The sequence below is a fragment of the Takifugu flavidus genome, chromosome 3 (assembly GCF_003711565.1).
Source record: "Takifugu flavidus isolate HTHZ2018 chromosome 3, ASM371156v2, whole genome shotgun sequence".
Classification (NCBI taxonomy): domain Eukaryota; kingdom Metazoa; phylum Chordata; class Actinopteri; order Tetraodontiformes; family Tetraodontidae; genus Takifugu; species Takifugu flavidus.
The window spans coordinates 18,243,506-18,270,457 of NC_079522.1; the positions used below are offsets into that span (position 1 = coordinate 18,243,506).

Below are 26,952 nucleotides of genomic sequence, written 5' to 3' on the forward strand. Positions count from 1 at the left end.
TCGAAGTTAGTTCTGCAACAAAAACCTGGAACATGGGCAGGTTGTCGGGTCAGGAGGGAGGGAATATCCTGTGAGTTATGACAGTGTCGGAGCCAGTGGAAGAGCTGGGTAGTCGACTGATAGCTTTTCATGTGCGCAATGGCACAGGAAGAGGAAGCATGTGTGGGTTTGGAGGGCCAGTGCAGCAGCAGAGCAGCAGTCTACTGGTCCGACGATGACTCTTTCTGCTTATCCTCCATTAAAGCATGCATGTCCAAGCCGATGACAAGCAGGTCATCGTCCTCGTGGCAGGCATCTAGCCCCTGCAGAGACTGGCTGATATTTTTCCAACCCATCAGTGAACTCCATGTGGTCTGCCCAGCGGTCCTGCTGCCTTACCAAATTGTCTCTCCCCGAACTTCACCCATTTCTCCAGGGTTGAGCCTCGGAGGAGGCAGCAATACGCACAAGAGCTCAGCTGTTAAGCTAAATTCAAGTTGGCTGTAGCCTACAATTAAGACAAAGATAAGTAGCAGCACCTAGCCAGCCTACTTCATGGAGGTGTTCATCACAAGGAGAAGAGCGTAAGAACTGAATAGTGACTGTGGTGTCATAAATATGTGGCTCCAAGTGAATCGACTGAAAGGGAACTGAGAAAACATATAGGACATTCTGAACCACCTCTCAGCCTGGGACCAGCCTGCAACCGTGGTTTACTGAGCCTGATTAGCCTCTCTGGTTGTCTCTGTAGGAGTCGGCTGTGTATGGAGATCATATCTGGTTTGAGACAAACGTGTCTGGAGACTACTGCTATGTTGGAGAGCAACACTGTATCGCTAGAGCACTGGTAAGGACTGTATATGATCAATGCACATCAGCTCTGCTCTCAAAACTATTTCCACTGCTTACAATAATACTTATACTTTGCAGTGTTTAAACTGGTGTTATATGTAGCATCATTTAGTAATGATTAGCCCTATGAAACCCATGACATTCTCTAAAAAACATTTACAGAGCTCTTAATGGGTGGCTATCATGGATGTAATTGTAAATATGGTCATTTTAGTCATTGTTCAGTAGTAAGAGTGTATTCAAGTAAATAAAGTTTCATCCCCACATAAAGAAAAACAATCGCTCTTCCTTTCTTCCTTCTTTGGAAATTTATTCCACCAGATATCCATAAAAGTGACTCATTCTCTTTCCTCATGACAGTTTCATAGTCATTTTCTTTCACTAGAATGTGTTGTTAACTTTGTTATTTATTACTGTAATTTCTTTTTTCCTTGTAGGGTATCCTTTTGTGCTTGGAAATGCATAATAGTGTATTATAATAGTGTATAATAACAGGACTACTGATAGGCTTATGAGACAAGATCTTAGGTGTCCAAGTCATTTTCTTGATCTCAGCATCACTAGAGCAACCTCAGGGAGTCACTGCAGACAATTCAGAAGATCTGGTCAAAGCACTCTACTGGCCAGGAGAACTACCTCTTTTTCAAAGAATTACCTTTACTGAGATGAATTAATCAAGTGTTTGTTGACCCAATTTTTTTCTGCAGCGTCATTAGGTGTTGATTTTTGAGATGCTATACTGACACCGTGTGGTCGGAGCCGGTATTACACTACGATAATTCAATGGCCAAAAAAAAGTTGTTTTTCTTATGTGTGTCTATTTATTTTATTGTATTCTCTTTCTATTTTCTAGCAAAAGTCTGTCAGCAGAAAAAAGTGTGCTGCCTGTAAGATAGTCGCCCACACTATATGTATCGAACAGCTGGAGAAGGTAATTTCCCATACATTTAAGCAAATTTAATTTAAACTGTTTTTTCCATTTCCATGGAAATGAAAAGGAGACAAAAGAAACAACTCATGAAAACAAAAAGAAACATTATTATTATTATTATTTTTAAGTTCGACAATTGGTCAATATCATATCGTATCCAATATTCTTTTTCTTTCATTTTGACACAGAATAATAGTTAAGAACGCAACAGAAGCTTACAGTATACATTTAAAAGTTTCAACTAAAGAATATTACTGGTTTAGTAGCACTAATGATGCACACTAACACAGATGCACACTAACACTTCTGGCTAATGTGGGTAATTTTGTGGCTGAGCATCAATTTGAGAGCAAAACAATATCCTGAGATCGTTCCCTTTCAAAATCAAGTTTGTGCATGCACATAAAAACGGAATTGTTAAAATTCAGTTGTGATCCAAAGATAAAGCTGGAGCAGAGAAGATTAAAAGAGGGGGATTAAAACATCTCTCACAAAGGAGGGGAAAAGTGATGGAGGGAAAAACAAAGGCAGATTAATTTCTCAGTCCTCTTAAAGAACAGAGAAGGGGAAACACACGATTAAGCTGTCAAGGTTTCTTGATAGCTAGAAGCACTGTACTATTGTCTTGCAGAGTTTTCTTTCAGTTCATTTAAAAAACAGACAGCCTTTCTTAACTCTCCGTCCTGTATGACCTGCAGTTTCCCAGCTCTAGAGCCATTCTGCTGGATGCCGCCCTGCCATATAATGACCCCAACTTTAGAGTGAGACACACAAAGCTTTTCCTTTTTTTACCTTCTCCTTGTTCACCACAGAGGTGGTATCCCAACTTCGGTTCATTATAAAGACAAACGTATAAAAGAAAATGGCAGAATGTCATATGGGTGCTTCTCCTGGGAAACTTCTGCAACAAAATATAGAACCATGTTTCCAAACAAGCTGGAACTGCAATTTTACAGGTGTGCTGAGATGTTCATTTTCATTTCGGTTTTCAAATTCTGCAATTCCTTACCTCTGAAATTCAGTATTATTTGTGCTTTTCAGTGTCCACATTTTTTGGGAACATGGTCATTAGGTTGTTTCAAACTTTTTTCCATCACCAACTCTGTAAAATCCATTTTATTTTGAGCAAACGGTATAAGAGCCTGGTACAATGTGATTCCTTTAGGTTTTTTAATAAAACAAAACAAAATATGGTGGCAGTGCATGTTGAATAACCTCGCTGTTACGGGGAAAAAACCGAGGTCACGGTACATGGTGGTGGTATCTCTAGATTTACCATTCTTTTGAGTTCTAGCGATGAATCAGCTGCAACCGGCTCCTTGTTATGTTTTGCCACATGTATTTACACCTCTCTGTTCTCCCGTTGTTGCCTTCCAGATTAATTTCAGGTGTAAGCCTTCTTTCAGAGAATCTAGCTCCAGAAACCTTCGAGAGGTGAGATCCCCATTTACCTGTTAAGACGATAGTGGGACGGAACATTGCCATTGCTGATTGAACAGGTTTTTCGTGGGTAGAATAAGTCATAAAACTGATTTGGTCACCTGTCTTCATGTTCAGCCCATTATAGTGCGTCATCACTGGGTGCATCGGAGACGGCAAGAAGGCAAATGTAAACAATGCGGGAAGGTACCTTAAAATTGTTCATCTTAACCAACTTGAAATTGAAAGCATTTAGAGTTTAAACTTGACATTTGGTTAATTCTTTTACTAACTCACAGAATAGATAAGTTTCCTCATTCTTTTCTGTGCAGGGCTTTCAGCAGAAGTTCACTTTTCACAGTAAAGAGATTGTGGCCATTAGTTGTTCCTGGTGCAAACAGGCTGTAAGTGTCTTACTGAAAAGTTTCACCTGATGTCACTGACCTAATAGAAGGATATTTCATCAAAGGTCTCGTAATACTTTTCTCCTTCCAGTATCACAACAAAATGTCCTGCTTCATGCTGCAGCAGATTGAAGAGCCCTGTCCAATAGGAGCTCATGCTGCTCTTGTAGTTCCTCCCACATGGATAATTCGGGTTCGACGGCATCAGGTGACAATTACAGCAATCATTTTTTACAAATAACTGTTGTTGGATAACTTTTCTCCAGTTTTTTAATCAAACCCACCCACATCTGTTTGTCTCCCACAGTCTTCTATGAAGTCGAGTAAGAAAAAGAAGAGAACATCCTTCAAGAGGAAAAGCAGCAAAAAGGGAGCTGAGGTCAGTTTTGTGGTGTGACCTTAAATAAGAGTACTCCATCATTCCAGTATTGATGGGCAAATACCCCAACATCCCTATTATAAATGAAAAGGCTCATTTGCTACATAGACGTTTACAACTTTGATAACAATGAGCATGTTGCCACTGTGCAAATCTTTTCTTTGCTACTTTCACAAATAGATGCATTGCCAGTCATCTTGTGCTGGATTAAAAAAAAACAATGCCGTTTTCCACCTCAAAACCTGCTCAGAAAACTGTACGTAGACGGCCCACAAAGCACCCAGAAGTGGAGGCGGTTTCCTTTCTGTGCTGATCTTAGCGGATTGTGTCGTTCACACCAGCAGCGCCACCTCTGCGGGCCTCACACCCCGCGGCGATCGTGTTGGTGTTTTGTCTATTTTGTGCATGAGCGATATTGTCAAATCGGGCAGGAAGTTAAAAAAGAAACAAGAAAATGTGGCCAATTTTCTTGATAAAACTATTTTCACAATAGATGCCCTGATCAATAAATGCAATGTTATACTTGTGTTCATTAGTATTTATGTTACTATCTAAACAGAGTGTGATACAGATGAACACACACACACACACACACACACACACACACACACACACACACACACAGAGGAAATGAGAACAAATGAGAAAATGATAGAGAAGAAATAAATTTGGATATTGAGGGAACATGGCTGGTTGTATTCATTCATTTAGAGCAAGATGCCTCCAGAGGGCACTCAAGGTACTTTATTACTGATTAAGAGAACCGTAACTAAACTAAACTGCTTATGTACAGTTTGTTGAATATAAACCATTAATGATTTAAAGATCTGGGCCTCTTCTCTGACAGGAAGGAAGACTGTGGAAACCATTCATCATCAGGCCAATTCCCTCACCACTAATGAAGCCTCTGCTGGTTTTTGTCAACCCAAAGAGTGGAGGAAACCAGGTATTCCCAACTGAATATGTTATTTATCTTGTACAGGTCAATAAATGAATCATGATAGAAATAGTTTGATGCAAATTGTTGTGGTTACATAGATGATCGATGACCTTTGCTTTTCAGAATTATTTCCCCCTTTTTTTTTACTCTACCGGTAATTAGCTCTCAAACGTGCCAATACTTCTTTATCTGCCAGGGCACCAAGATTCTGCAGTCCTTGATGTGGAATCTAAACCCTAGACAAGTGTTTGACTTGAGCCAAGCTGGGCCCAAGGAGGGGTAGGACAGACGCTCACACTCGAGCATGCAGCTGACATGTAATAAACACTGAATGAAATGGTTTAACTCTGTTAACCTGTGTCAATCTTGCAGCCTAGAATTGTATCGGAAGGTCCATAACCTGAGGATACTGGCCTGTGGGGGAGATGGCACTGTGAGTGGTAACAGGAAAAACACGTTTTAAATTAAATGCTCAGTAACACTTGTGTGTGTAGTAGAATATATTCACCTCCATATTTACATTGGACATCAGTCTCACAGGTTTGGATGTTAGACTTCCCAAAAGTGTAAGAAACAACCATAAAAAAGGTATTTGTTGTTTAATGCCATCAGAGTTGTTCCAGGATGAAAGACAGGCCAATAGAGATGTGTAAAAACACCAAAATCATGGACCTTAAAGTCCACTAAAAATATTCTAAAGCAAATATTATTGAACAAATATATCTCTCTCTATGAAAGTGCATTTCTGTTTTGAATTAGGTGGGCTGGATCCTGTCTTGTCTTGATGAATTGGCGTTAAACCCCCAGCCTCCAGTTGCTGTGTTACCCCTTGGGACTGGAAACGACCTTGCCAGAACTCTCAACTGGGGAGGGGTGGGTACAGAGATATGAATATGTTGGTGCTGTCAAACTAATAATATATTTCTCCTGATTAATCACAGCAATTTAAAAAACAAAAAAAAAAAACAAATCATGATTAATCCCTTTTATTTAAACTGTCAGAAATTCTGGGCATTGTGTTTTAGCAATATGAAATGATAAGCAACATCCAAATGTTATTTTTGAAATAATGCAAAATCCAAAGATTCAAAGTCACTGGTTTGTTTTTTAAACTGTTTTTTTTCTTAACTATGCAACCTGCTTTAGAACTTTGCTGATATTGATGTGTCTGGGCTTGTTAAAAGTGGGAGACTTTAATTAGGTTTACATAAAACTTAGTAGGAGTAAGGATGACTTTAAAACAAAGTTTCTTTCAGTTTTTAAAATGTTTTCCACATGGAATTTAGCATAGGAGTTAATGGGAGCAAACACCTGGCTCGTCAGTGTATCAGCTCATGTGCTGATTGATTTAATAACTGACCTATTAACAAAATAATTCTTTTTTCATGTTTGTAAGACTGAGTTAAAGCGATGTGGCGTTTTTGTTCATCAATTTTAAAGCATTTTGACCGAAGTAAACACTGAACACTTGAGGCATGGCAGTAGAAAAGAAGTAGAGTCGCGCACCGACTCAAATCGTTGAAAGCTTTGAGGCTGGCGAGTGACAAATGGCCAAATGAGATTAGCTCGATATCCTACCACTAACTCCTGTAAGTGATCTAGACAGATGGCTGTATGATCTAGCCTCAATGAAACACAGAAGATTCCAAAAAAGTAAATTTCAATTATTGTGGGTTAACATAATTAGCGGCGTTAAATGAATATTTTGTTACAAAACATCATATTAATGTACAGTGTTAAGATGCTGGATCCATGCATCAGTTGATATATTCTCTTGATTTCAGTGGCATCAAGTTCCTCCCTGATTATTTTGTCAACTACATGGTTGATCAAAAGCATGCCAAAGCCTTTGATGGTGTGGATCTTGTGCAGCAGATTGACATTCCAGTATCGTAGTTGTAGATCTTGGTGATGTGGATCAGTGAGTCTGTCTGACTTTTTCCTGGCTTGACACAAATTAAAAATCTCTTCCCAGACAGACAACTGTGCATCCCAGAACACAAAGTTACTGAAACAACGCATACGAGAGATACATGCATGCAATACAGGCACAATTTACTCACAAGTCAGCTAATAATTCCATTAAAAGTACCCCAAAAATACAAAAAAAGACCCTTAAGATGGATTTAAAAACATCAAATAATATCTACTCCTTAATACTTAAATATTTTGCAACATATTCCGGCAGAAAGAACTGTATAATAGAAAGCCGTTCTATATTTAATGAACTTAACTAAAGAGTGTTTAGTTAGCCATAAAAACATAAGAGGTAATTTGTCACTGGGTCTACAGCTTAGTAATAAGATCAGTTTATCACTGAGTTGGAAAGATGGGATTTGATATTAGTCAGTGTGAACAGCTGATGGGCTGTAAATCTACATAGTTTGAATTAACACCTGAGAATATTTATGATGCTTTCCAGGGTTATACAGATGAACCTCTTTCTAAAATCTTGTCCCATGTGGAGGATGGAACTGTTGTCCAGTTGGACAGATGGAGTCTACAGGTTGAACCAAATCACACTGCAGGGGCAGAACCTGATGAACAACAAAATGATAAGGTAAGTCGCACTTGGAACCCAGCAAAGGCAATGTGTGACCATGTAGCTCCGCTCACATGTGTTTTGATCGTTGTCTGGACACACAGCTGAATACAGTAAATACATTCAGTAGAAAGAAGTCAAATATTTCATTTTTGGTTTGCTAATGTTGTCTTTCAGCTTCCTCTAGATGTTTTCAACAATTACTTCAGTCTTGGGTTTGACGCCCATGTCACTCTAGAGTTCCACGAGTCAAGAGGTACGCTTGGAGCTTAACACTGCAGTGAATACTGATTAGCCATCAGTACACCCACAGAAATAATTAGCCTTGACCCCTTAAAAGGGACTGTCTGTCTTTGTATTTTGTTCACAGAATTTTAGAGTTTATCTTTTAAAGTACAGTGATCCCTCGTTTATTGCGGGAGTTGCGTTCCAAAAATAACACGCGAAAAGTGAAATCCGTGAAGTAGTCAGCTTTATTTTTTTTAATTATTTTACAATGCAATACTGAACTATAGAATGAAACCAAAAATCAAAACCTGTTTTAAAGCCCAAAATTTGTTTAAAACAATAATTTTAATATAGTAATACAAGGTTGGAAACATTGTCACTGGCGTATTTCCCAGTCCCAGCTGTGCCTCTTCGTCCTGACTCCGCTCCGCTGGAGCGTCTGTTTCTACTGAAGGCGCAGGAGTCTTTCTCCGAGAGAAGAACATTGTTATGGGTAGTTGTTGGCGCTCTTTCTTTTTCTGAGCAAGAAGATTTTTATAAACGGATATGCCACCTTCGATTATATTTGAGAACTGCAATGAACGACTCGCAAAAAAAATCCGAGAAGCAGCGAAGCCGTGAAGGATGAAACGCGATATAGCGAGGGATCACTGTATCCCCAAATAAGAAATTAAAAAAAAGGATCAGTGTATGAATATGTTCACACATTTGACAAGAGTTCTCACTCTTTTTGTCTGTTTTTAGAGGCCAACCCAGAGAAGTTTAACAGTCGCTTTAGGAATAAAATGTTCTATGCGGGGGTGAGTGCAGCTCAATTACCAACTGTCATAATGTTTTAGTGAATCTCATTCTGTTGTTACAGACAGTTTTATCTACTGGCATTAATTAACTTGATTGTTTGCTCTGATAACATTATTTTGACTTGACTACTGTGATTGCACTCTCAAGCTAAGTCTTTATATCATGCATAGGATCAGATCATTTAGGGTACACTGTCCTGTAGCAGCATAGTGAAAGAAACAAATAACTTCAGTGTTTGGAAAGGCAATAGAGGATCTCTGGCCTACCGCGGCTTCCATAATACACTCCTCAGAGAGAACTGTCAGTTTTAATCTGTGTGTGTGTGTGTGTGCATGCGTTACAGACAGCATTTTCAGATTTCCTGATGGGAAGCTCCAAAGACCTGTCTAAGCACATCAAAGTTGTGGTGGGTAGCTGTCACTCAAGCAGTCATTTATGTGAAAACATCAAGTCACTCAGTTTCTCTCCCTCTGTCCGCCTCTCTTCCTCTCTCCGTCTCTCCCTCCCTCTCTGTCTTTCTCTAGTGTGACGGGACAGATTTAACATCAAAGGTTCAGGACTTGAAGCTGCAGTGTCTGGTCTTCCTCAACATCCCCAGGTGATTTCACTCCGACTTTTACAAATGCAGCTTATTTGCTTACGAAATCTGTTAGGAAAATAATAGTCAATTGTATTCTTTATGGATTTTTAATAAAGCCTATACACAGTTAATATAGAGCATTGCATTTTTGAATTTTGTTATTTTGAACATTTTCCATATGAGAATATAATAAATATAAATCTATTCTGAATAATTTTTAATAAATCAGTGTGAGCGATACACATTTCCACACCCAGGAGCTCACCAGTCACTGCTGAAGCTGTTGTCCCCTGATGCTAGGAAGCCTAATTACAAAGTGCTCCTACATTTGTTATTGGATTCAATTCAGTCTCAAGGATCTTTAATCATTTCAGATTGATGAGTTCTCTTGTGCTACCATCTTTCTTGTACGTATTGAAAGTGTATTTTAAACAAAATCAAAGGAATGAAAAGGTGTTTTTTTTGCCATAAACTTACATTTCGTTCTGCTTCTACATCTGGGCCCTTTATTTGTGGAATTCACGATGACCCAAACTACATCTTTCTTAAAAGAACTGCTGATCACAATTCTCAAATGAAGTTTTTGACTGAATCTACAGGTACTGTGCAGGCACCACACCTTGGGGAAATCCTAGTGAACACCATGACTTTGAACCTCAGCGCCATGATGATGGATACATCGAGGTCATTGGCTTCACAATGACATCGCTGGTATGTAATTATGTATGACAGCTGGTGTTTGTTTGTTTGTTTGTTTGTCTGTCTGTTTGTGAAATAACTTCAAAATTTGTGCTGGGAATTAATTGAAATTTTCAGGAAATATTGACGATTAGCTGCAGAAGATCAGATTCCAGAGGGACGTTGACCTTAGGAATCTGATCATAAAGCAGCATATTATATTATGTAACCTTGTTATGTATTAGCTATATATATTTTTTCTATGGGTACAAGTCACAATATGTGAGGAAATTACCTGACTGCAGAGGCCTGTGCTCTACAAGTGCTTTTTTTTGTTAACTATGCCTTGGTTGCCAGGGTTACAAGAGAATAATGTCCCGACGGTCGATTGCCTGCTGATTACAATAATTGCTACAATTACTATTTGCAATCATACAGTAAATTACATAAATAGCATAGGCGCTGTCTGCCTTTAGTAGCCCACAGTTAATTTGAATCAGAGATCTCACAACATATGCTGTATGTTTTTTACATTTCTTTTAGCTTTTTTGATGTAATTGGCTTTGACTGCATCAATATTCTTATACTTTTATAAACTGCACAAACATGAGCAGCATATGAAAACGGCAAAACAACACAGAAAAATTACCATGCGGTTTGTCTATTTAAAACATCCATCCATCCATCCATCCATCCATCCATCCATCCATCCATCCATCCATCCATCCATCCATCCATCCATCCACATCCATCCATCCATCCTCTACCGCTTATCCGGGGTTGGGTCGGGGGGGCAGCAGCCTAAGAAGAGAAGCCCAGACTTCCCTCTCCCCAGCTACCTCCTCCAGCTCATCCGGAGGGATCCCCAGGCGTTCCCAGACCAGTCGAGAGACATAGTGTCTCCAACGTGTCCTGGGTCTTCCGGGGGTCTCCTACCGGAGGGACATGCCCTGAACACCTCACCAGGGAGGCGTCCAGGGGGCATCCTGACTAGGTGCCCAAGCCACCTCATCTGGCTCCTCTCAACGCGGAGGAGCAGCGGCTCTACTCCGAGCTCCTCCCGGATGGCAGAGCTTCTCACCCTATCTCTAAGGGAGAGCCCAGCCACCCTACGGAGGAAGCTCATTCTGGCCGCTTGTACCCGTGATCTTGTTCTTTCGGTCATTACCCAAAGCTCATGACCATAGGTGAGGGTAGGAACGAAGATCGACCGATAAATCGAGAGCTTCGCCTTTCGGCTCAGCTCTCTCTTCACCACTACAGACCGGTGCAGAGTCCGCATTACTGCGGATGCCGCACCGATCCGCCTGTCGATCTCCTGCTCCATTCTTCCTTCACTCGTGAACAAGACCCCGAGGTACTTGAACTCCTCCACTTGGGGCAGGATCTCCTCCTTGACCCGGAGAAGGCACTCCACCTTTTCCGGTTGAGAACCATGGCCTCAGATTGGGAGTGCTGATTTTCATCCCAGCCGCTTCACATGCGGCGGCAAACCGATCCAGTGATAGTTGGAGGTCACGGGCCGATGACGCCAACAGGACCACATCATCTGCAAAAAAGCAGAGACCCGATCCTGAGGTCACCAAACCGGACCCCCTCAAACCCATGACTGCACCTAGGACCTGTTTTCCATGGGTGGCCCTATCAGGGGCATAAAGCCCCAGACAACGGAGCTCCTAGGATCATTGGGACACGCAAACCCCTCCACCACGATAAGGTGGTAGCCCAGGAGGGCATTTAAAACACACCCTGTAATTTATTTTAATAAATGGTGAAATGCAGCAATTTAGAATTGAATTTCTGTCTGTGAAAAAGTACATTATCTAACACAAAAATGGTTTGTTTAGAGAATATGGAGCTACTTTCACTCCCCTTGTGTTTTCTTTTCTTCTTACCCAATTAGGCCACTCTCCAGGTTGGTGGACACGGGGAGCGGTTAAGCCAGTGCAGGGAAGTCACTCTCACCACAACAAAACCTCTTCCAGTACAGGTACCAGCTGTTGACACACCCGTTGCAATCCTAGCATGGTGGTTGCAGAACATTCTTCTATTTTTCAATATTTCTAAAATAACATGTTGCTGCTACACCTGACTTCGGTCACTAACCTGAGGTGTCAAAGTTTTTGCAGTTTACTGACTGAATTATTTGATTTGTGTCATTAAAGGTGGATGGGGAACCTTGTAGACTCGCTCCGTCTGTCATCTACATTAGCCTTAGAAACCAAGCTAATATGATTCAGAAAACCAAACGACGGACCTCAATACCGCACCTCAATGAGTATGATTTTGTTAATATCACCAATTGTAATAGTGATGATAATAATTCTGATGATGATGATTATGTCTGCTTGTATACCAGTCAGCAGCATGTCCCAGATAGACTGAGAATCAGGGTCAGCAGGATCAGTATGGCTGACTATGAGGCTCTGCACTATGACAAGGATAAACTACGGCAAGCATGTAAGGACACACAGTAACAACCTATGAACGAAAGAAAGCAATAGATTTCCTCTGCATTATTGCTGTTGAACATTTCATTGCATTCCGTAAATATAGATAGTTACCTGATTGGCTGATTTTTTGACTTTATTTTATTTCTTGGGGTTTAATTGTATCACAACCGATTTTTTTTAGCTGTTTTTGCTTCTTAGCATGTGGACAAACTTAGTGGAAAGATGGGTGCGGATATGCTTAAATAATAGCAGCATTGATAATTAGAGAGTATTGTCCACAAGGTAATGTAATCTATAATAATTTACAGTGTTTTACCTGAATTATATCATATTCAACGATCTTATTTTTCTCTCTCTCTCTCTTGCTTTCTCCCTCGCTCTCCCTCTCACTCACTCACTCTCTCTCTGTTATTTTAAGTTTAGAACTCTAACACCAGAGGGCACTGCTAGCTTTTACAACAGCCATGTTTTATAATTCTGATAAAATGTGTGTGTGTGTGTATGCGTGTGTGTATGCGTGTGTGCGTGTGTGTGCGTGTGCGTGTGTGTGTGTGTATGTGTATGTATGTGTGTATGTACGTATGTATGTAAAGAGGGTTTCACTCCTTTATTCTATTCCGACCATGATGTAGTCTTACAATCCTTATACAGGTGGGAAATTAATTATTTTATCCAGATGTTTTTCCCAGTTTTATTCATTTTATTCAACAGGCAAGTCACACTCTGATATCAAGATACAGTAGTTATCTTTTTGTATATTACTGCATTCAACTCTTACCATCTAACTTTTAAATTCAGCTGCTGCCACTTTTTTAGTAAGAAAAGGAAGTGAGTAGTGCAAATATCAGTAATGGCACTGAATTTTGCCTTTCACGTATCCACTGTGCAGGATGTTATACTGTATGTGTGAGCCCTCAATTAGCAGAGCTCTGTATTTGCTTGGGCAGGTTTTCCCTGTATCCTGCAGGTACCTTAATACACACTTTGGATAAGATTCATGTGTGAATGGAGCTGGAGAACAGCATTGTGCAGATCAGTGAGTGGTTGTGTTGAGGGGTGCCATGTAAACGGAAGAACGCAAATATCCAAAGGTGAAGAAGAGTGATATTTACATAACAATGACAGAGTGATCTCTTCTAAACGGAGAGATGAACACATCTGAGAGCTTCTGATGATGTGGGCTGACACCAAAATAGTCTGACATATCCAAAAAACAGTTGAGGGTTCAGTCATGCACAACTCAGTCATCAAGTACCTTTGAGATGTGTTTGCTCCACCCACGCTCCACCTAAAACTCAAACAATCCAATGGATAGCCAACATTTGGGATAATGTCTGAAGCCAAGACTCCCCTGTTAGGTGGGACACGTGTGAAGGAAATCTTGATTGAAATCTCAGAAAATCCCGATTACATACGTGAAAGTGACTTTCTTTTCCATCTCATATCCTCTGTATCTCCGCTGTTGGTTCATTGAATGTGTCATCCCTACTGCTACTGCTGCGTCCCTTGTTTAAATCTTGTTGCTTCCACTTCATATTCATCAGAGATGATATTTTTGCACACCTTGTCCATGAGTTCCTGTCTGTCTGATTTGGATTATTCTGTCTCTCAGTGCCTGGTTTTTGATCATGCTCCATTTTTCTTCTTGTGGCTTTGAATTAGTCACTTGTGATTGGCCTCCTTGATATTGCTGCCCTTGATCTTCTTTTTTGGCCGTCTTCTTACTGCAGTGGGATGTTCTGGACATTCAACCGACTGTTGGAGACCCACATTGCCCTTGTGTGGATATTAAACTGTGCTTAACTTCCTTGAGTAAATATTCCAAAAATGTTAAGATTTATTGGAGGTAGACAAGGTGACATTGGGTTTTTCTATATGTTCCTGATTGGACAATACATGTCTACATATAGTATAATTAAAAATCAATGAGTGACGTGTGGGTGACTGAATGTAAATGTGTAATGTGCCGAATTGTCAGTTGTTCATAATCGTCAATCTTTGAATCCTTTACCTTTGAACTGCTAGTTTAATAATCCTTTGGCACAGCTTGTAAGCTGCAGCCGCAGAACTGTGACAGTTGTGCAGTTAGCTAGATGAAGACATTGGTAATCTGGGCCACAAAATACCAAACTTGAAAATGAATTGTTGAACCTGTGGGCACTGTTTGTTAATCCTTTAACACACTTTATAATCCCTGCCTACGGATTTGTACAGTAAATAACTTTTTTCCCCTTCAAAAAATTTCTTCTCAGAAAAAATAAATGAAGGCTATAGCTTCTTTCATTTTACAAGGTGATAACGGGAAGGCTCCATTGGCTTTATAAGGTATGACGAGGATCAGTAGTAAATATTGGCTTCTTATGGGAGGTCATTGAACTCCATTTTCAGAATCTGGCACTGTTTGACTGTGGTTTTGTCAATGCTTGATTCCAAACAGAATCTCACTCAATGAGATATTTGGTATCAATGGGAGGTGAGTGTATGGGGGTGCAGCTCCTTCACCATACTGAGCCGTGTGATCTTCCGCCAGTAGAGTTGTGTTGTTTAACAGGCTGCTCGCCTGCACAGCCTCAGGGAGCTGTCTTTATTGTTTCTGCACTGAATGGTGGCTCAATGTCAGCCAGCTTGCTTGGAAGCATTTCATAAAAATGGTTACTATCAAGTTGACTGTTAATATTAGTGAAAGGATGTCACTTGTCATATATTTAGATTGATTTCAGAGTCGATGATTTCATTTACCATGAGGAATCTGTGGGTTTAAGCATTATTATGTCATCTACAGACTAAACTGTATAGATGAGCTACTGTATGTCGGTGGCTTTAAATTCAATACTTCTTCATCAACACCGCCATTTTGGAATATTTGATGTCATAAGGTAATTATTAAATCACATGAAAATGATTGGGTAACTTATATTAAGTAATTTTAATTAATCAATCATCCTTTTGTGGATGCTGGGTTGGGTTATGCTTGGATTTGTATTATATGTTATATTACATAGAATAGGATCCATTGGATATTTTGGAGCGAAAGGTGAAGTTAGTCACTTGATCTCTGCCCACCAATGCAAACAAAGATGGAAAAAATCTGAAATTTTAAATTAACTAAAGGCAACTGAAGTACAGACCTAACAAACCATATAAGTGCGGGGGGGGGGGAGCTCACAATATAGTGATGCTAGACTTTTCATCTACTTTTGATCAAGTAAGTCTAAATGAATAGCCCCTGAACCTGGAGACACTCTGCAGAAAAGCTCTTAATTAAAGCTGAAAGCATGTACTTCAATCACATGTTGATTGTTTTCCTTTCCTGAGCACATGTCAAAGACCTCTTATGTGTTTGTATCTCCAGCCATTCCTCTGGGACTGATCGTGGTACCTGGTGACAGCGACTTAGAAACCTGCAGAGAACATATCCAGCGTTTGCAAGAGGTAAGAAAGAAGGCCAGCATTATGGAAGCCATTTTGTGATAAGTGATTGCTGAGATAATGGTTTTCAAGTCAGATTTTTACAGACAGTGCCCTCAGTTTTCAGAGTCCATTCACACATTTTGAGCTTTCACTTCCTAGAAAACTGCTCTCTACTTTTCTATGCTCCCATCTTTTTGTCTAGGACTTCTGCTCCCTCTCCCCCTTCAAATACTTGGAACTGCAGGTTTGTAGTTAGACGTTTGAATTTATATTGTGGTAAAATATCAGCTCAGAGGCACATGGGAAAAGAAAAACCAGACCACTGAAGTTCCATGTTAAATGGAAAATTACAGATGTCCAAATTCCATTATATATAAACATTGATGTATTGTACCATCAATATTTTGACCAAAAGAGTAGCAAGGATACTATACAACTAAAAAGGTTTTATGCTATCATTCATGCTTTCATGTTTTAAAAAAAAGATTTTTTTATGTTTAATTAATTAAAAGTAATAGCATCCTATATCTTAGCAGTCAGCTTTAACAAGAGAATAGAATTTGACTTATGAGGCCCCGATTTTCTTCGCTGCCCAACTGACAAATTATCAGACCCAGATGCTTCCTCCTGCCCGTGGAGGTACCACCAGAGGATTATATGTCCCTGTAAACTAAACCCAGCCAGACCCAGGTGCAAAGGCCTCGTCACCAAGTCCGCAGGGCACTCAGACACCAAAATATAGTAAATATTTATACAATAACACTCTTTTGTGTTGGTTCTTTCAAAAATGAATTATGACCTACTAACCAACACACACTCTCACACTTCTAAACACAAATACACCCCCCACACACAAACAGAACACCATCTGTAGTAGATGTCACTGAATGTTGTAAAAATGTTTGGCAATACACAGATGCATGCTATCCAAATATCATTTTTGTGTAACTCCCTATTTGTTTGGCTTAATTACTTTTCCGATAATTTATACACAGCTAGTGAGAAGGATGGCAAAAAAATTATTCATTGATAGTTTTGATCTATTTGTCTGAGCACCACCCAATCAACCAATTTAAAAGAATGTTGTATTTTTACAAACATTTTATCTGTTGTAATGTAAAACAGTGATTCAAAAATATACAGCAAAACTGTTAAATAATTAAGCTCCTGTTTTTGCATTACTGTGTTTGCCTAACTTTCACTAAACATCTTGAATTTTGCAACTTTGGTGAAGCAGTGGCCTCTCTTAGAGAATTGAGGGGGTGGGATTGATTGTTGGTCAGCATAGGATTATTTAAGAGCTGGCAAATATCCTCCAGACAAGCAACAAATTAACCACTTTAAAAGATATTTTCAACGTTGTTGGTGTCAGCTATGATCTATGAAAAAGTGTTTAAAAGAACATAGACCTTTGTCTTGTGTCCCAGCTTCAGGCAGAAGCTGTAAAGCTTTATCCATTACAGTCCTTTGATGTTTATTCATTACGGAACATTTCCGTGGAGATTCCCCAAAGATCCAACCAGTGATCCTAACGATTAAGCATTTGCGGTGTTGAAGGACGCTCTGCAGATTTTCTTCAGTTCAGCTCTATTAGTACAAACATGAGCATAGTATTTACGACTTCTACATTCAGCCATTATTTCATATTAAAAAACTCATCCGCAACCAATAATTGCACCTTTTGTGAGACAGGCTTTATGTTAATGTATGGCATAAATGCCATGTGGGACACAAGCCAGGAAGTGGTATTGTCATCTGGTTCAATACGGACCTAGACTTCATGTTTATCTTGGAGACAGGACTTTCATTAATGATGTGTTCAATATATTGCTTCTTTCTGCATTCTCTAGAGATCTATAAAAGAGCCTCCAATTATATATAGGTACTGCTGGGTCATCACAAATTGTGAGTACAATCTGCATTCACTGCTAGTCTAAGGATAGTTTTTCAGGTGGACCGGGGACTAATGGACAAAGCATAGTGTGGAGAACTTGCAGTAGTCTCCTAGTTTAAATGTGATAAAACTACCTGACAGCATCAGGCAGCATAAAGTGCAAAAGTTTCTCAGCTTCTTCCTTTGATGTGGAGGTTGAAGGTTAGGGTTAGATTGTTTGTGACAGTAAGATTCTTTGGAGTTGGATCATATTTGATAGTGGTGCCATAACCAAAACCTGTCAGTTTTCCAGATGAAAAGCAGAGCAATTCGTATTGCTCAGGGTCACAAACAGTACTGGAAATACTGACCAAGTGATGTCAACAGTTTCTCAAGTGTCACAAAACAACTTATAATCAAAGATATACAGTCAAACTCGTCAACTTGAACCATCTGTGTAAATGTGTTACACCTGTCACTTTAAGGATATAGTCAATGTATTTGTCAAAAAAAAAAGAATGGATTCCTTCTTTAGACCAGAATTACTGTGTTGGTGTTAGACATGTACATGGATGATTTTAAAAGAGGAGGAATTACCACGTGTGAGGCAGTGTTACAGAGTGATAGTAAAATGAGGTAGATGTGGGGTATTTAATAAGCCATACTGTCTCCTGTTAGTACTAATCCGTGTGAGTTTGTAGTCCAGGCAATAGCCACACACTCATTGAACAAAACACATTAATCCTTTATCACAAAATCAAATAAACAACTAATCATGCATCATGCACAATACCAAATGAATCAACACATGGAATTCAGATAATGTACAGAAAATCAGGAAAATGGATCACAGTGAAAGAAAATACTAAAAAAAACATAAAGTGCACAAAACAACCAAAAATTAAAATGCATGCCTCGTTTGAAATGGCAAACAATTTTCCCTCCAAACAATATGGCTCCCAAAAAACAAACAAAAAAAAACCCTGCACAAAACATCAAAAACATTATCTCTGTCAGCTGAGTCCAAAGTGGAAAAATCTGCCCATAATGCACAGAACGATGACCTTATACCAACTGTCGAGCTGATAATATGGCTTCGCTTTATAACCTCAAACTTAATACCTGGCAGAAGTCAAACGTGAACTCCTTAATACATCTTAATGTTCTAGAGTCAAATCCTGTCCTTTGGCCAACAGCTCAAGGTTTGGTAACATTTCAGCAGAACCATCTCAGGCTGTTCAGAGGATTTAAAACAGACTGACTGAAAAAGAGTGAAGATGTTCTATCAGTCCAGTCAAATTCTAAACCTATTGCAGTGTAAATACACTAATTAATAGCTAATTGGTTGGCTTTTAGTCAATGTGAGCTTTGATTTGGTTATAAAATACCAGGATATGCCTTTGTCCTTTGGCATATAGAAGCCATTTGCACACATTAGTTGGCCCGTGTGTCTCACTGCTGAAGCATGATGCATGGACAATTTCCTGTGACTGTACTTGTGTTATGAGTTTCTTTTTCTGTACTTGATGTTCTTTCCTGTTTTGGTGTGTGAAGTTATCTTTCTTTTGTTGTTCAGTGATGCTGCACTGAGTTGATCTGCTAATGAGGAGGAAGGTTATGCTTTTCTGAATCGTTGGGGTCTTCAGAGATAAACCCACACTTGGTCTTTTCACAACAGGATTTTTTGTGTATATTATTATTTTAAGGGTAATTATTGCAGTCTCGTTCATGTTTGGAGTACTTTACCCTGCTTTTATTACTCTTCTGAATGCTTTTAACTACAGAATGTTGGTGATTTGGACCAGGTATAGTTTTACTGGCGTCACGTTGGTGTGGGTCAAATCCCATCCTTGCTCTGTGTGCCAGGGTTTTTGTAAGGCCTAGAAGTCGGCTCGTGTTATGCTTCATCCTAAACTTCAACTAGAGCTCATCCACTTTTTTCCAAAAAGACTTGAGATGGAGTCCTGGCAATGATAACCGAGAAGGGTTATCATTGCCTCTTGATCAGGGCATAGGCTGCATATCAACATTGCTAAAACCAACAGTTATTTGATGACTGTAATTATAGATTTCCTAAAACAATAATACAGAGAGGACAGTTGGGATCAGCTTACCAGAAATAGCCGCAAACTATTATTTAACGCAGAAAGTTTGGATACTTTTTTCTGACTTTTTTCTTAAACTATATGTATATAATAGTTTATAATGTTGAGTTTTTCCTTAATGTTGAGTAAATTATTGTGGAAGCTTTAGCAGGAATTGGCAGTACTAGTTGTAAACTGCTGTTCTGAAGAGGGAACAATGCTTTTCCGTCCTCTCCATCTGAATTTTCTGTGCGTCACACTCAGTCCAGCTTACCCTTCACGAGTTAATAACAATGCAAACGTTATTTTTATCCTGTTTCTATGAAGGTTACATTGCTAATGCCACAAAGACAACTTAAGATAAGTTCATGTCAGACTTTGTGTTGCATAGCAACCAAATGATGTAACACTTGTTTCACCGTTTGATCTGCTGCCCTATGGTGAATCATGATGCACATATACACTTAATAATCTGATGATAATGTGGTCCTCTTACAATCACAATTCATTATTTGAAAACATACATTTCAATGTGAATCTGCTAACACACTGTCCAATACATATCAAAACAATCATATTGATAACATGTTACTCAAATGAAACCCTCATGAAGACTATTAAAAACTTCATTAGCTGCTTTCTTACTTGAGGATACATGTCAGAATTCTCTGTGTTTACTGCACTAAGCTGCTCTAATTTAAAATCTGGGCCTTGGTGATTAAATTACCTTGTGAGATGCTTTAATGAGATAAGAAGCAATAATTCTGAGTTTTATTCTACACTCTAATTGCAACATGATCTGAATTTTAAAAAGAAATGATTAAAACTATGACATTCATTTAATCTATCAATAGCATATAAAAGCTAGACCAAATATATTTGTGGTATGCATTGATTTATTTATTGTATTTCTGTAGTTTAAGTTGAGATTTGTTTTGCTTGCTGTAAAGACTGGAGGAGGCTACATTACCATTTAAAGAAACTCTCCATGTTAGGCTCCGATTGAATAGAGAATACAGATCATTTTTGAAAAGAGAATCAGTCTTAATAAACCTAAAATACAATCCCAGTGTAACTGAAAAATAAAGCCACAAAGCCCATGAGTCTCTCCTCCAACGGTATATGTTTGAAGACGAGCAGGAGTGAATGAAGCAAAGTCTGGTGGAAAAAGATGACAAGTGGAAGAGTCAGTCAGTTAGATAAGTTCACCTTTTGAGTCCACGTTTGTAGGTTTGCTGTAAACGCCTGTGGGCATTGCACTCGGTGTGAGACTGTTCCTAGAATTGACAGCAGGACAAGATAAGAGCAGACAAATGCAGAGAAGCTGAGTAGGAGTAGTGTTTACTTCAAGCAGTATTTTTGTCGCAGCCTGCATGAAATCTGAAAAGAAAGTAAATTCACTTTTCTCATTTTGTCTTTTGCCATGTTGCTTAGCAGAGACGTTTTATCCACTCAGGTTGTATTATTTACACTGCAGCTACCACTGATAAAATTTGATATTGTCTAAATTGTATTCGTATCATTAATGGTGATTTTTGCAGTGAAACTTGCTCTCCTCCTCTCACTCTTCTTCCCCTTGTCTCTTTTTTAACAGAATATATTGCGTATATATACATGAAAATCCATATTTGGCTGATAAAATTGTCAATTATTCAACAAACAGAAATATAAATTTACCAGCACCATTTTTAAAAAAGATTTATTAATTAAGAATGGTTAATGTGACACGTACTTGCTTTGCCATTGATGCTGCGCCCAATAGGGAGAGTACATAGATCCAGATTATGAATGGATGAGTCCTACTAACTCACGCTTTAATGAAGGATTGTGCTACTACTTTGTTCGCGTGAGTATTACCCCCTAAATTCAGGTAGTTGCGTAAGAGAGGAGTGCTACGAGGCATTTCCCTTTCTCGGATTTTTTTCTGCGACAGTTTTAGTTCAGTTACCAATGAAGAGTTGTAAAACCTCATAAATAACACATAATGTATCTGTAACAAACAGAAGCGCTCACACAAGAGGCAGCCAGAGTCGCAGCCAAATCTAATAAATCTAGATCTGGGCTTTCTTTTATCACCAACAAACTGAGAATATAGTGCAATTATATAATGATATTTAAATTCAAATAGACAAATCTGCTGGAGTGTATCCAGTTCCTTATAAATGTCAGAGCTAATGGATAATCAGACGTCATCACAGGTGTGAAATTTCCATTTTTTTTTTTAATCGTCCATAAACCGCACAAGCGATTGTCCCTGAGAATGACTGTTAATATTAAACTATTAAAGTGAAGACAAAAAGATTAATAGGAGAGGACAGTGTGCCTTGTTGTTGTTGGAGGATTTCGCAACATTCCCCTCTCTGCAGACAGTCCGGAGGCTTTGGTCAGAGATCTGAAATGTCTGGCTGTGTGGTACAGAGGCAGCAGTCTGCTGATAGATGCACTACTAATGTTTAGTGCTGTGTAAACAAAGAACAAGGCTTTAAACTAAGTCTACAGCTAACAGGGAGCCAGAGCTCAGAGGCAGAAGTCTTGGTAACGCCGGATCTGTTTTTTGATATTGCTGCAGTGTTTTGAACTAATTGGAAGCTGAATGGGTGAGAAAAAGTTCCAATAATGAGGTGGGTGGATGAAAAAACTGTTGAAAAGTTTAGGGGAGGAGAAAAACTCCAAAAAAAACTTCTGTTCAAACAATATAGAGAGCTGTGTTGAAATGTCACAAAGGTCATTTTAAATGTTTCTAAGTTTCACAATTTTTTTTGTGTTTCCACTTTGGAACCTGTGTGTGTTTCTGTGTGTCTGCGTGTGTCTTTGTGTGTGTGTGCGCCACATTGAAAGCTTTTGCAATGAAAAGGCAACCACAATGCAATTTTTAAAACCTTGTATACTAAAATTATGTGTTTGTGTGAGTTTTAGCCTTGACTTTTGATTCATCGTTCCATTTTCTAACACTAAAAAGGTTTCTCTGCTTCTTGTGGTGGTTTTTGCAGTGTCACATTCTGTCCCAGCAGTCGGTTTCTTCTTTCTGTTTCCTCCTAAAATTAAAGCTAAATTGATCCACAATGCTCCATCATGTTGTCAGAGGTCCTGTTAAACAAACGCTGCCTTGTGTGTCCTCCAGGAGGAGGCTGCCAAGCCAAAGACGTTTTCCTGCCAGAGGTTATCCCCAAAATGGTGTTTCCTTGACTGTAAGTACATCACTTTTAAATGTGTTATTTCTACTACACTGGCTCTTTTGCCTGATTAACATTTGCAGCACTTTGATATACTGTAAGAAAAAAAGAAAAGATGAACTTTTGTGCTATTTGAATGAAACATTACAGATTGTTATGGATTTTTAGAAAGTGACATACATTATCCTCATCCCTGCTTTCTAACCCATCTGTGGGTGAGTCTATTTATCTAATGTAACAAGACAAAACTGGTACAATATCATCATTACAGTGAAGGAATAACGATGAAATGTAAAAAATATATACAACAGGCCAATTTGAGGTAAAAAAAGAATGGAGGATTTGAGATTATAGAAATAGCAGGATCAGGTCAAAGCTGGTCTTTATTTTATGCGGGGCAGATTAACATGATCTGAGTGAAATATTAGCTGCCAGCTAATGGTAAATGTAGTTACTTCAAGGTAATAGCAAGTGAAAATCTGGGCAAATTGCTTAAATTCAAAGGAGCCATATTGAATTAAAATTGGCTAAATTAATTAGGTTTCATTTCCCGATATGACGCTGTAATGACCTAATTTTAAATGTCAGGAATTTTCCTTACTGTTGAAAAACTCTGCTTACATTCAGTTTTCAAAGAAATGAGTGACTAAAATTAATCTAGACCCCAAAATGGACAATTGCCTTTGTAAAATAATACAATCAGATGCTTTTCTTTTTGAATCTTGGTCTTCTGTGGGCAATATCAGAAAAGGTTCATTCTCTAAAGGTTTATTCTTAATGTGGATCACAGAATCCATTATCTCCCCTTTTTTAAGGTATCTCAGTGTGCCCTCTTAATTATCCTGACTTCTTTGCTACGAAGTTGTCTGGTTGCGTTGTGACAGTGTCAATAAACTACGAATTGCCATTTGAAATGCTTGGAACGGCCTCACTGGAGCTGTGCACCCACACCCTGAAATATTAAATCTAGTCATGCTTGTGCAGCATTGACTTTATGTCTCCTGCTCTCCTGAGAAGAACCCTTGGTTGTTTAAATACATCTACTATATTGAGAAGCCTTATTTATTCACAGCAGGAAAGCTCATTCATTCTATACGATAGAATCAGATTCTCTATAAAGCTATATGATAACTAAAATACATTACAGAACTTATTGCGTTTACTGCATCTTCATAGATTATCCTGATCTCATTTCCTCCATGCGTAGTAGACATTTTATTTGCCAACAGTGGCAGCCTTGATGAATTATGCTCACAGTTTCATTACATTGGAGTATCCTAGGCAGGGATCCTGTGCATAGCAGTGGGAGCATCCTCTTTTTTTACATTTTGGTCTTGCCACTCTCCCAACGTTGTCAATGGTGACCTTATAATATTCCATTCAATTCTTCAAAGCAGCATTCAGTCACCAAGAAAATTAAGCGAAAGAGTTTTACCTCTGTCATTTCCATGTGACCCACTAATGATGTGCAGCAGTATGCAGGTAGCTTGAATATTCATTAGGCTTACATGCTGCATAACCAAGTTGGAGTCTAAAAATACTTTTGTTCTATGTAGTCGCATTTGGCGAAGAAAAGCTAATAACCCTAAGCTGGAAATGAAACAATTCATGTCATCTGTGTTGTCTTGACCTATGGGATTACAATAAATGTAGATGTTTCTATGTAACAAATTAACAGAAAGACTTTATATACACTGCTTATCTCACGGACCCCCCCCCCACACTCTTACTTTCTTTGCTTGTGTGGTTTCTCTAAGACCTTTCTGTGAAAAGCTGCAGCTGCTATGTGAGATTAATATTTATGCAATAAGCCAATGAACTAAATTTGCATGATGATTCTGAACTGTTTCCTTAAATAATATTTCCCTAGTGTTTACAGTGTTGTTCCGCAGATTTGTGCAAACATGTCCGACCTGATTTGTTAGCGGCATTTCTCGTCTTATTCACCGTCACCTCATGTTTTCGTCCTCTGTGTTTATGAGGAACATCTTTGATTGATGACTTGTCATTTTTGTGTGACTAGTAAATTCACTCATTTGCACTAAAATGACCTCTGCGATTTTGCATGACCCCAGAGGTCAGTGGGAGGGACAAGAGAACTCATGTTTGGCTGCGCACGTTTGATCAGGGCATTACGAAAACAGAAACAGAGAAACAGGAAAAGACAAAACCAAACATGAGGGAAACAGCAAGTCGCAAATAAAAAAAAAAGCAAAGATAGCCGCAAGCCAAATATTGTAGCTCAGACCCTTCTGCAGGTGCTGAGGTTTTCTCCCAAAAACCAAAAGCTTGGATGCAGAGCGCATGAGTCAGTAGTTGATGTGCCTGCTGTGCACCATTGACCTGTTGTGCATACATCCCAGTCTCTTGCCCAGTGATGGCTGGGTTATCCTCCAACAATCAATCCCAACAACATGACCTTGATCAGAAATAAGTTGTGGCTAACAGAATATGGATGACGGACCAATTATTTCAATTTTATTGTGAACAAATACCTTTATTGTTACAGACCCCTTAACCCTCAAGATAGCCAGTGACTTCTGGAATGCTTAATGTTCATAAGAAAGACATTTATTTATCTTCTTGTACGTCAGCACATCTGCATCAGTGCTGCTCAGTAACACATGTATTTTATTTTTAGCAAGGGTGTTTTTTTAGTGTTGAATGTTTGAACGCATATGATTGACTCTTTACAGAGCAGATATTTATATTTTATATTTTGTCTTTTAAGCTACAACAGCTGATCGTTTCTACAGGATAGACCGAGCACAGGTACGTCTCTCCCACCTGATTTGACTTCGCTGGATATTGTGATTCTTATTATGCCAAAATTGTTTCAATCATAGTCATTCATATAGTAAATATGAGTCTTCATGGCCTGGGTTTACGAAACTTTTTCTTCTTTGGTGGTAAACTTTCTCGCAACAATACCACTTACGGAGAACTCCTGGTCACCCATTTCTGTTAATTTTGTATAAATTATGAATTTGCTTTAAAGTTGGTAAAACAAAAAAAAATGGTTTTGTGTATTTGTTTTCAAATGTAACTTTTGATATTGTAAATGTTATTTTTAAGATGTAAAAAATTCTTAATTTGTTTTTAACTTTGTAAAAGTTATTTTGTGTTTCACTTTCCATCAATCTCAGCTAATCTGGAATGTAGACATCTATGGAGAAACAGCTCAATAGTTCTGTCTTTGGTTTAATGGATATAAGATGAATATGTTTGTTTAAGGGTTATTTTTTGTTTAATGCTGGTTAATGATTGTTTCATATCCTACCAGGAACATCTCAACTATGTGTCTGAAATTTCCCAAGAAGAGATCTTCATTTTGGATCCTGAACTAGTTGTTATGGCAGCAGTGGGTACCTCTCCCTCAACCATGCCAGACCTGGTTAATCCCACCTCCAGCCCAATAAACAGCAGGTAGGCCCATGACCAGTAGATAATAAAAACAATAAAATCACTGTCATGTTTAATTGTTAGTGATGTCATTTACCAGATTAAATGAGAAGCAACTTTAAGGTTCTGCTGAAACTAGATGATTTGAATGAGTGAGAAAGAAGGAGTCATCCAAGTAAGAGAGGAACAATATTTAGAGGCTCCTCATCCTAACCAGACACAATAGATAAACGGGAGAGGGCTTATCATTGAAATGAATACAACACTCCTGCATTTCTTTTTCTAGTTTGTGATTTTTGAGGCAACAGTTGAGTGTGAAACACAAGTGGGGGCTATAGCCAGAGGGTATGCTGAAAACTGCAGTTGCAATTAACCAGCTTACCTTACGCAAGTATTTCGTTCCAATCATTTTTGCAATGTTTGATAAAGAATGGAACAAAAAAAACAGCTACAGTTCCTCAATATTATTGCGAGGTGATTTCCACTACCCATGCTAAAATCATTGATCATCATCATAATGCTCAGGGAAGAAAAGAAATGAACGGACTTCATTTATGTATTTAGTCATTAAATTTGTTTTTTTGTTTGAATCATACTTTTGAATTGTGCAGGGGAGAAAAACAATGTGTGGCATTTAATCATGAATAAGTAGGTGAATTAATCAGAGAGTTAATGTGTTAATTACTTTTATCGTAGTCCTTTGATAGCCTAACAACAAGCAATAGTCTTTCACCATAAAAGAGACCCTAATAACTATGCGCAGTACCTATAAAGGGTAATTCTGCATGGAATTGCATATTAAAATGAATGCATTTTGACTTTG

At 38.7% G+C, this 26,952-nt stretch overlaps 1 protein-coding gene across 13 annotated transcripts in view; it reads left to right on the plus strand.

The window, feature by feature from the left end:
* The window catches only part of dgkza (diacylglycerol kinase, zeta a), a 66,115-nt gene that overhangs the window by 23,480 nt on the left and 15,683 nt on the right, over positions 1-26,952 (plus strand). For 7 of the 13 annotated variants that reach the window (XR_008949585.1, XM_057026412.1, XM_057026413.1 and 4 more), the window contains 24 exons: positions 731-826; positions 1,685-1,762; positions 3,140-3,196; positions 3,320-3,388; positions 3,514-3,585; positions 3,677-3,793; positions 3,893-3,964; positions 4,812-4,910; positions 5,101-5,183; positions 5,277-5,337; positions 5,664-5,777; positions 7,327-7,464; positions 7,624-7,702; positions 8,419-8,474; positions 8,819-8,881; positions 9,000-9,073; positions 9,655-9,766; positions 11,637-11,723; positions 11,899-12,193; positions 15,539-15,618; positions 15,800-15,841; positions 22,676-22,742; positions 25,459-25,499; positions 26,011-26,153. Coding sequence is in view for 12 of the 13 variants with exons in the window: in XM_057026412.1 (XP_056882392.1) it covers positions 731-826; positions 1,685-1,762; positions 3,140-3,196; positions 3,320-3,388; positions 3,514-3,585; positions 3,677-3,793; positions 3,893-3,964; positions 4,812-4,910; positions 5,101-5,183; positions 5,277-5,337; positions 5,664-5,777; positions 7,327-7,464; positions 7,624-7,702; positions 8,419-8,474; positions 8,819-8,881; positions 9,000-9,073; positions 9,655-9,766; positions 11,637-11,723; positions 11,899-12,193; positions 15,539-15,618; positions 15,800-15,841; positions 22,676-22,742; positions 25,459-25,499; positions 26,011-26,153 (2,195 nt within the window). In the remaining variant the exon portion in view is untranslated. Of the gene's footprint in view, positions 1-730; positions 827-1,684; positions 1,763-2,460; positions 2,524-3,139; positions 3,197-3,319; positions 3,389-3,513; positions 3,586-3,676; positions 3,794-3,892; positions 3,965-4,811; positions 4,911-5,100; positions 5,184-5,276; positions 5,338-5,663; positions 5,778-7,326; positions 7,465-7,623; positions 7,703-8,418; positions 8,475-8,818; positions 8,882-8,999; positions 9,074-9,654; positions 9,767-11,636; positions 11,724-11,898; positions 12,194-15,538; positions 15,619-15,799; positions 15,842-17,447; positions 17,550-22,675; positions 22,743-25,458; positions 25,500-26,010; positions 26,154-26,952 lie in introns of those variants that run through there. The other 6 variants (XM_057026409.1, XM_057026415.1, XM_057026406.1 and 3 more) reach the window with 5 other exon arrangements.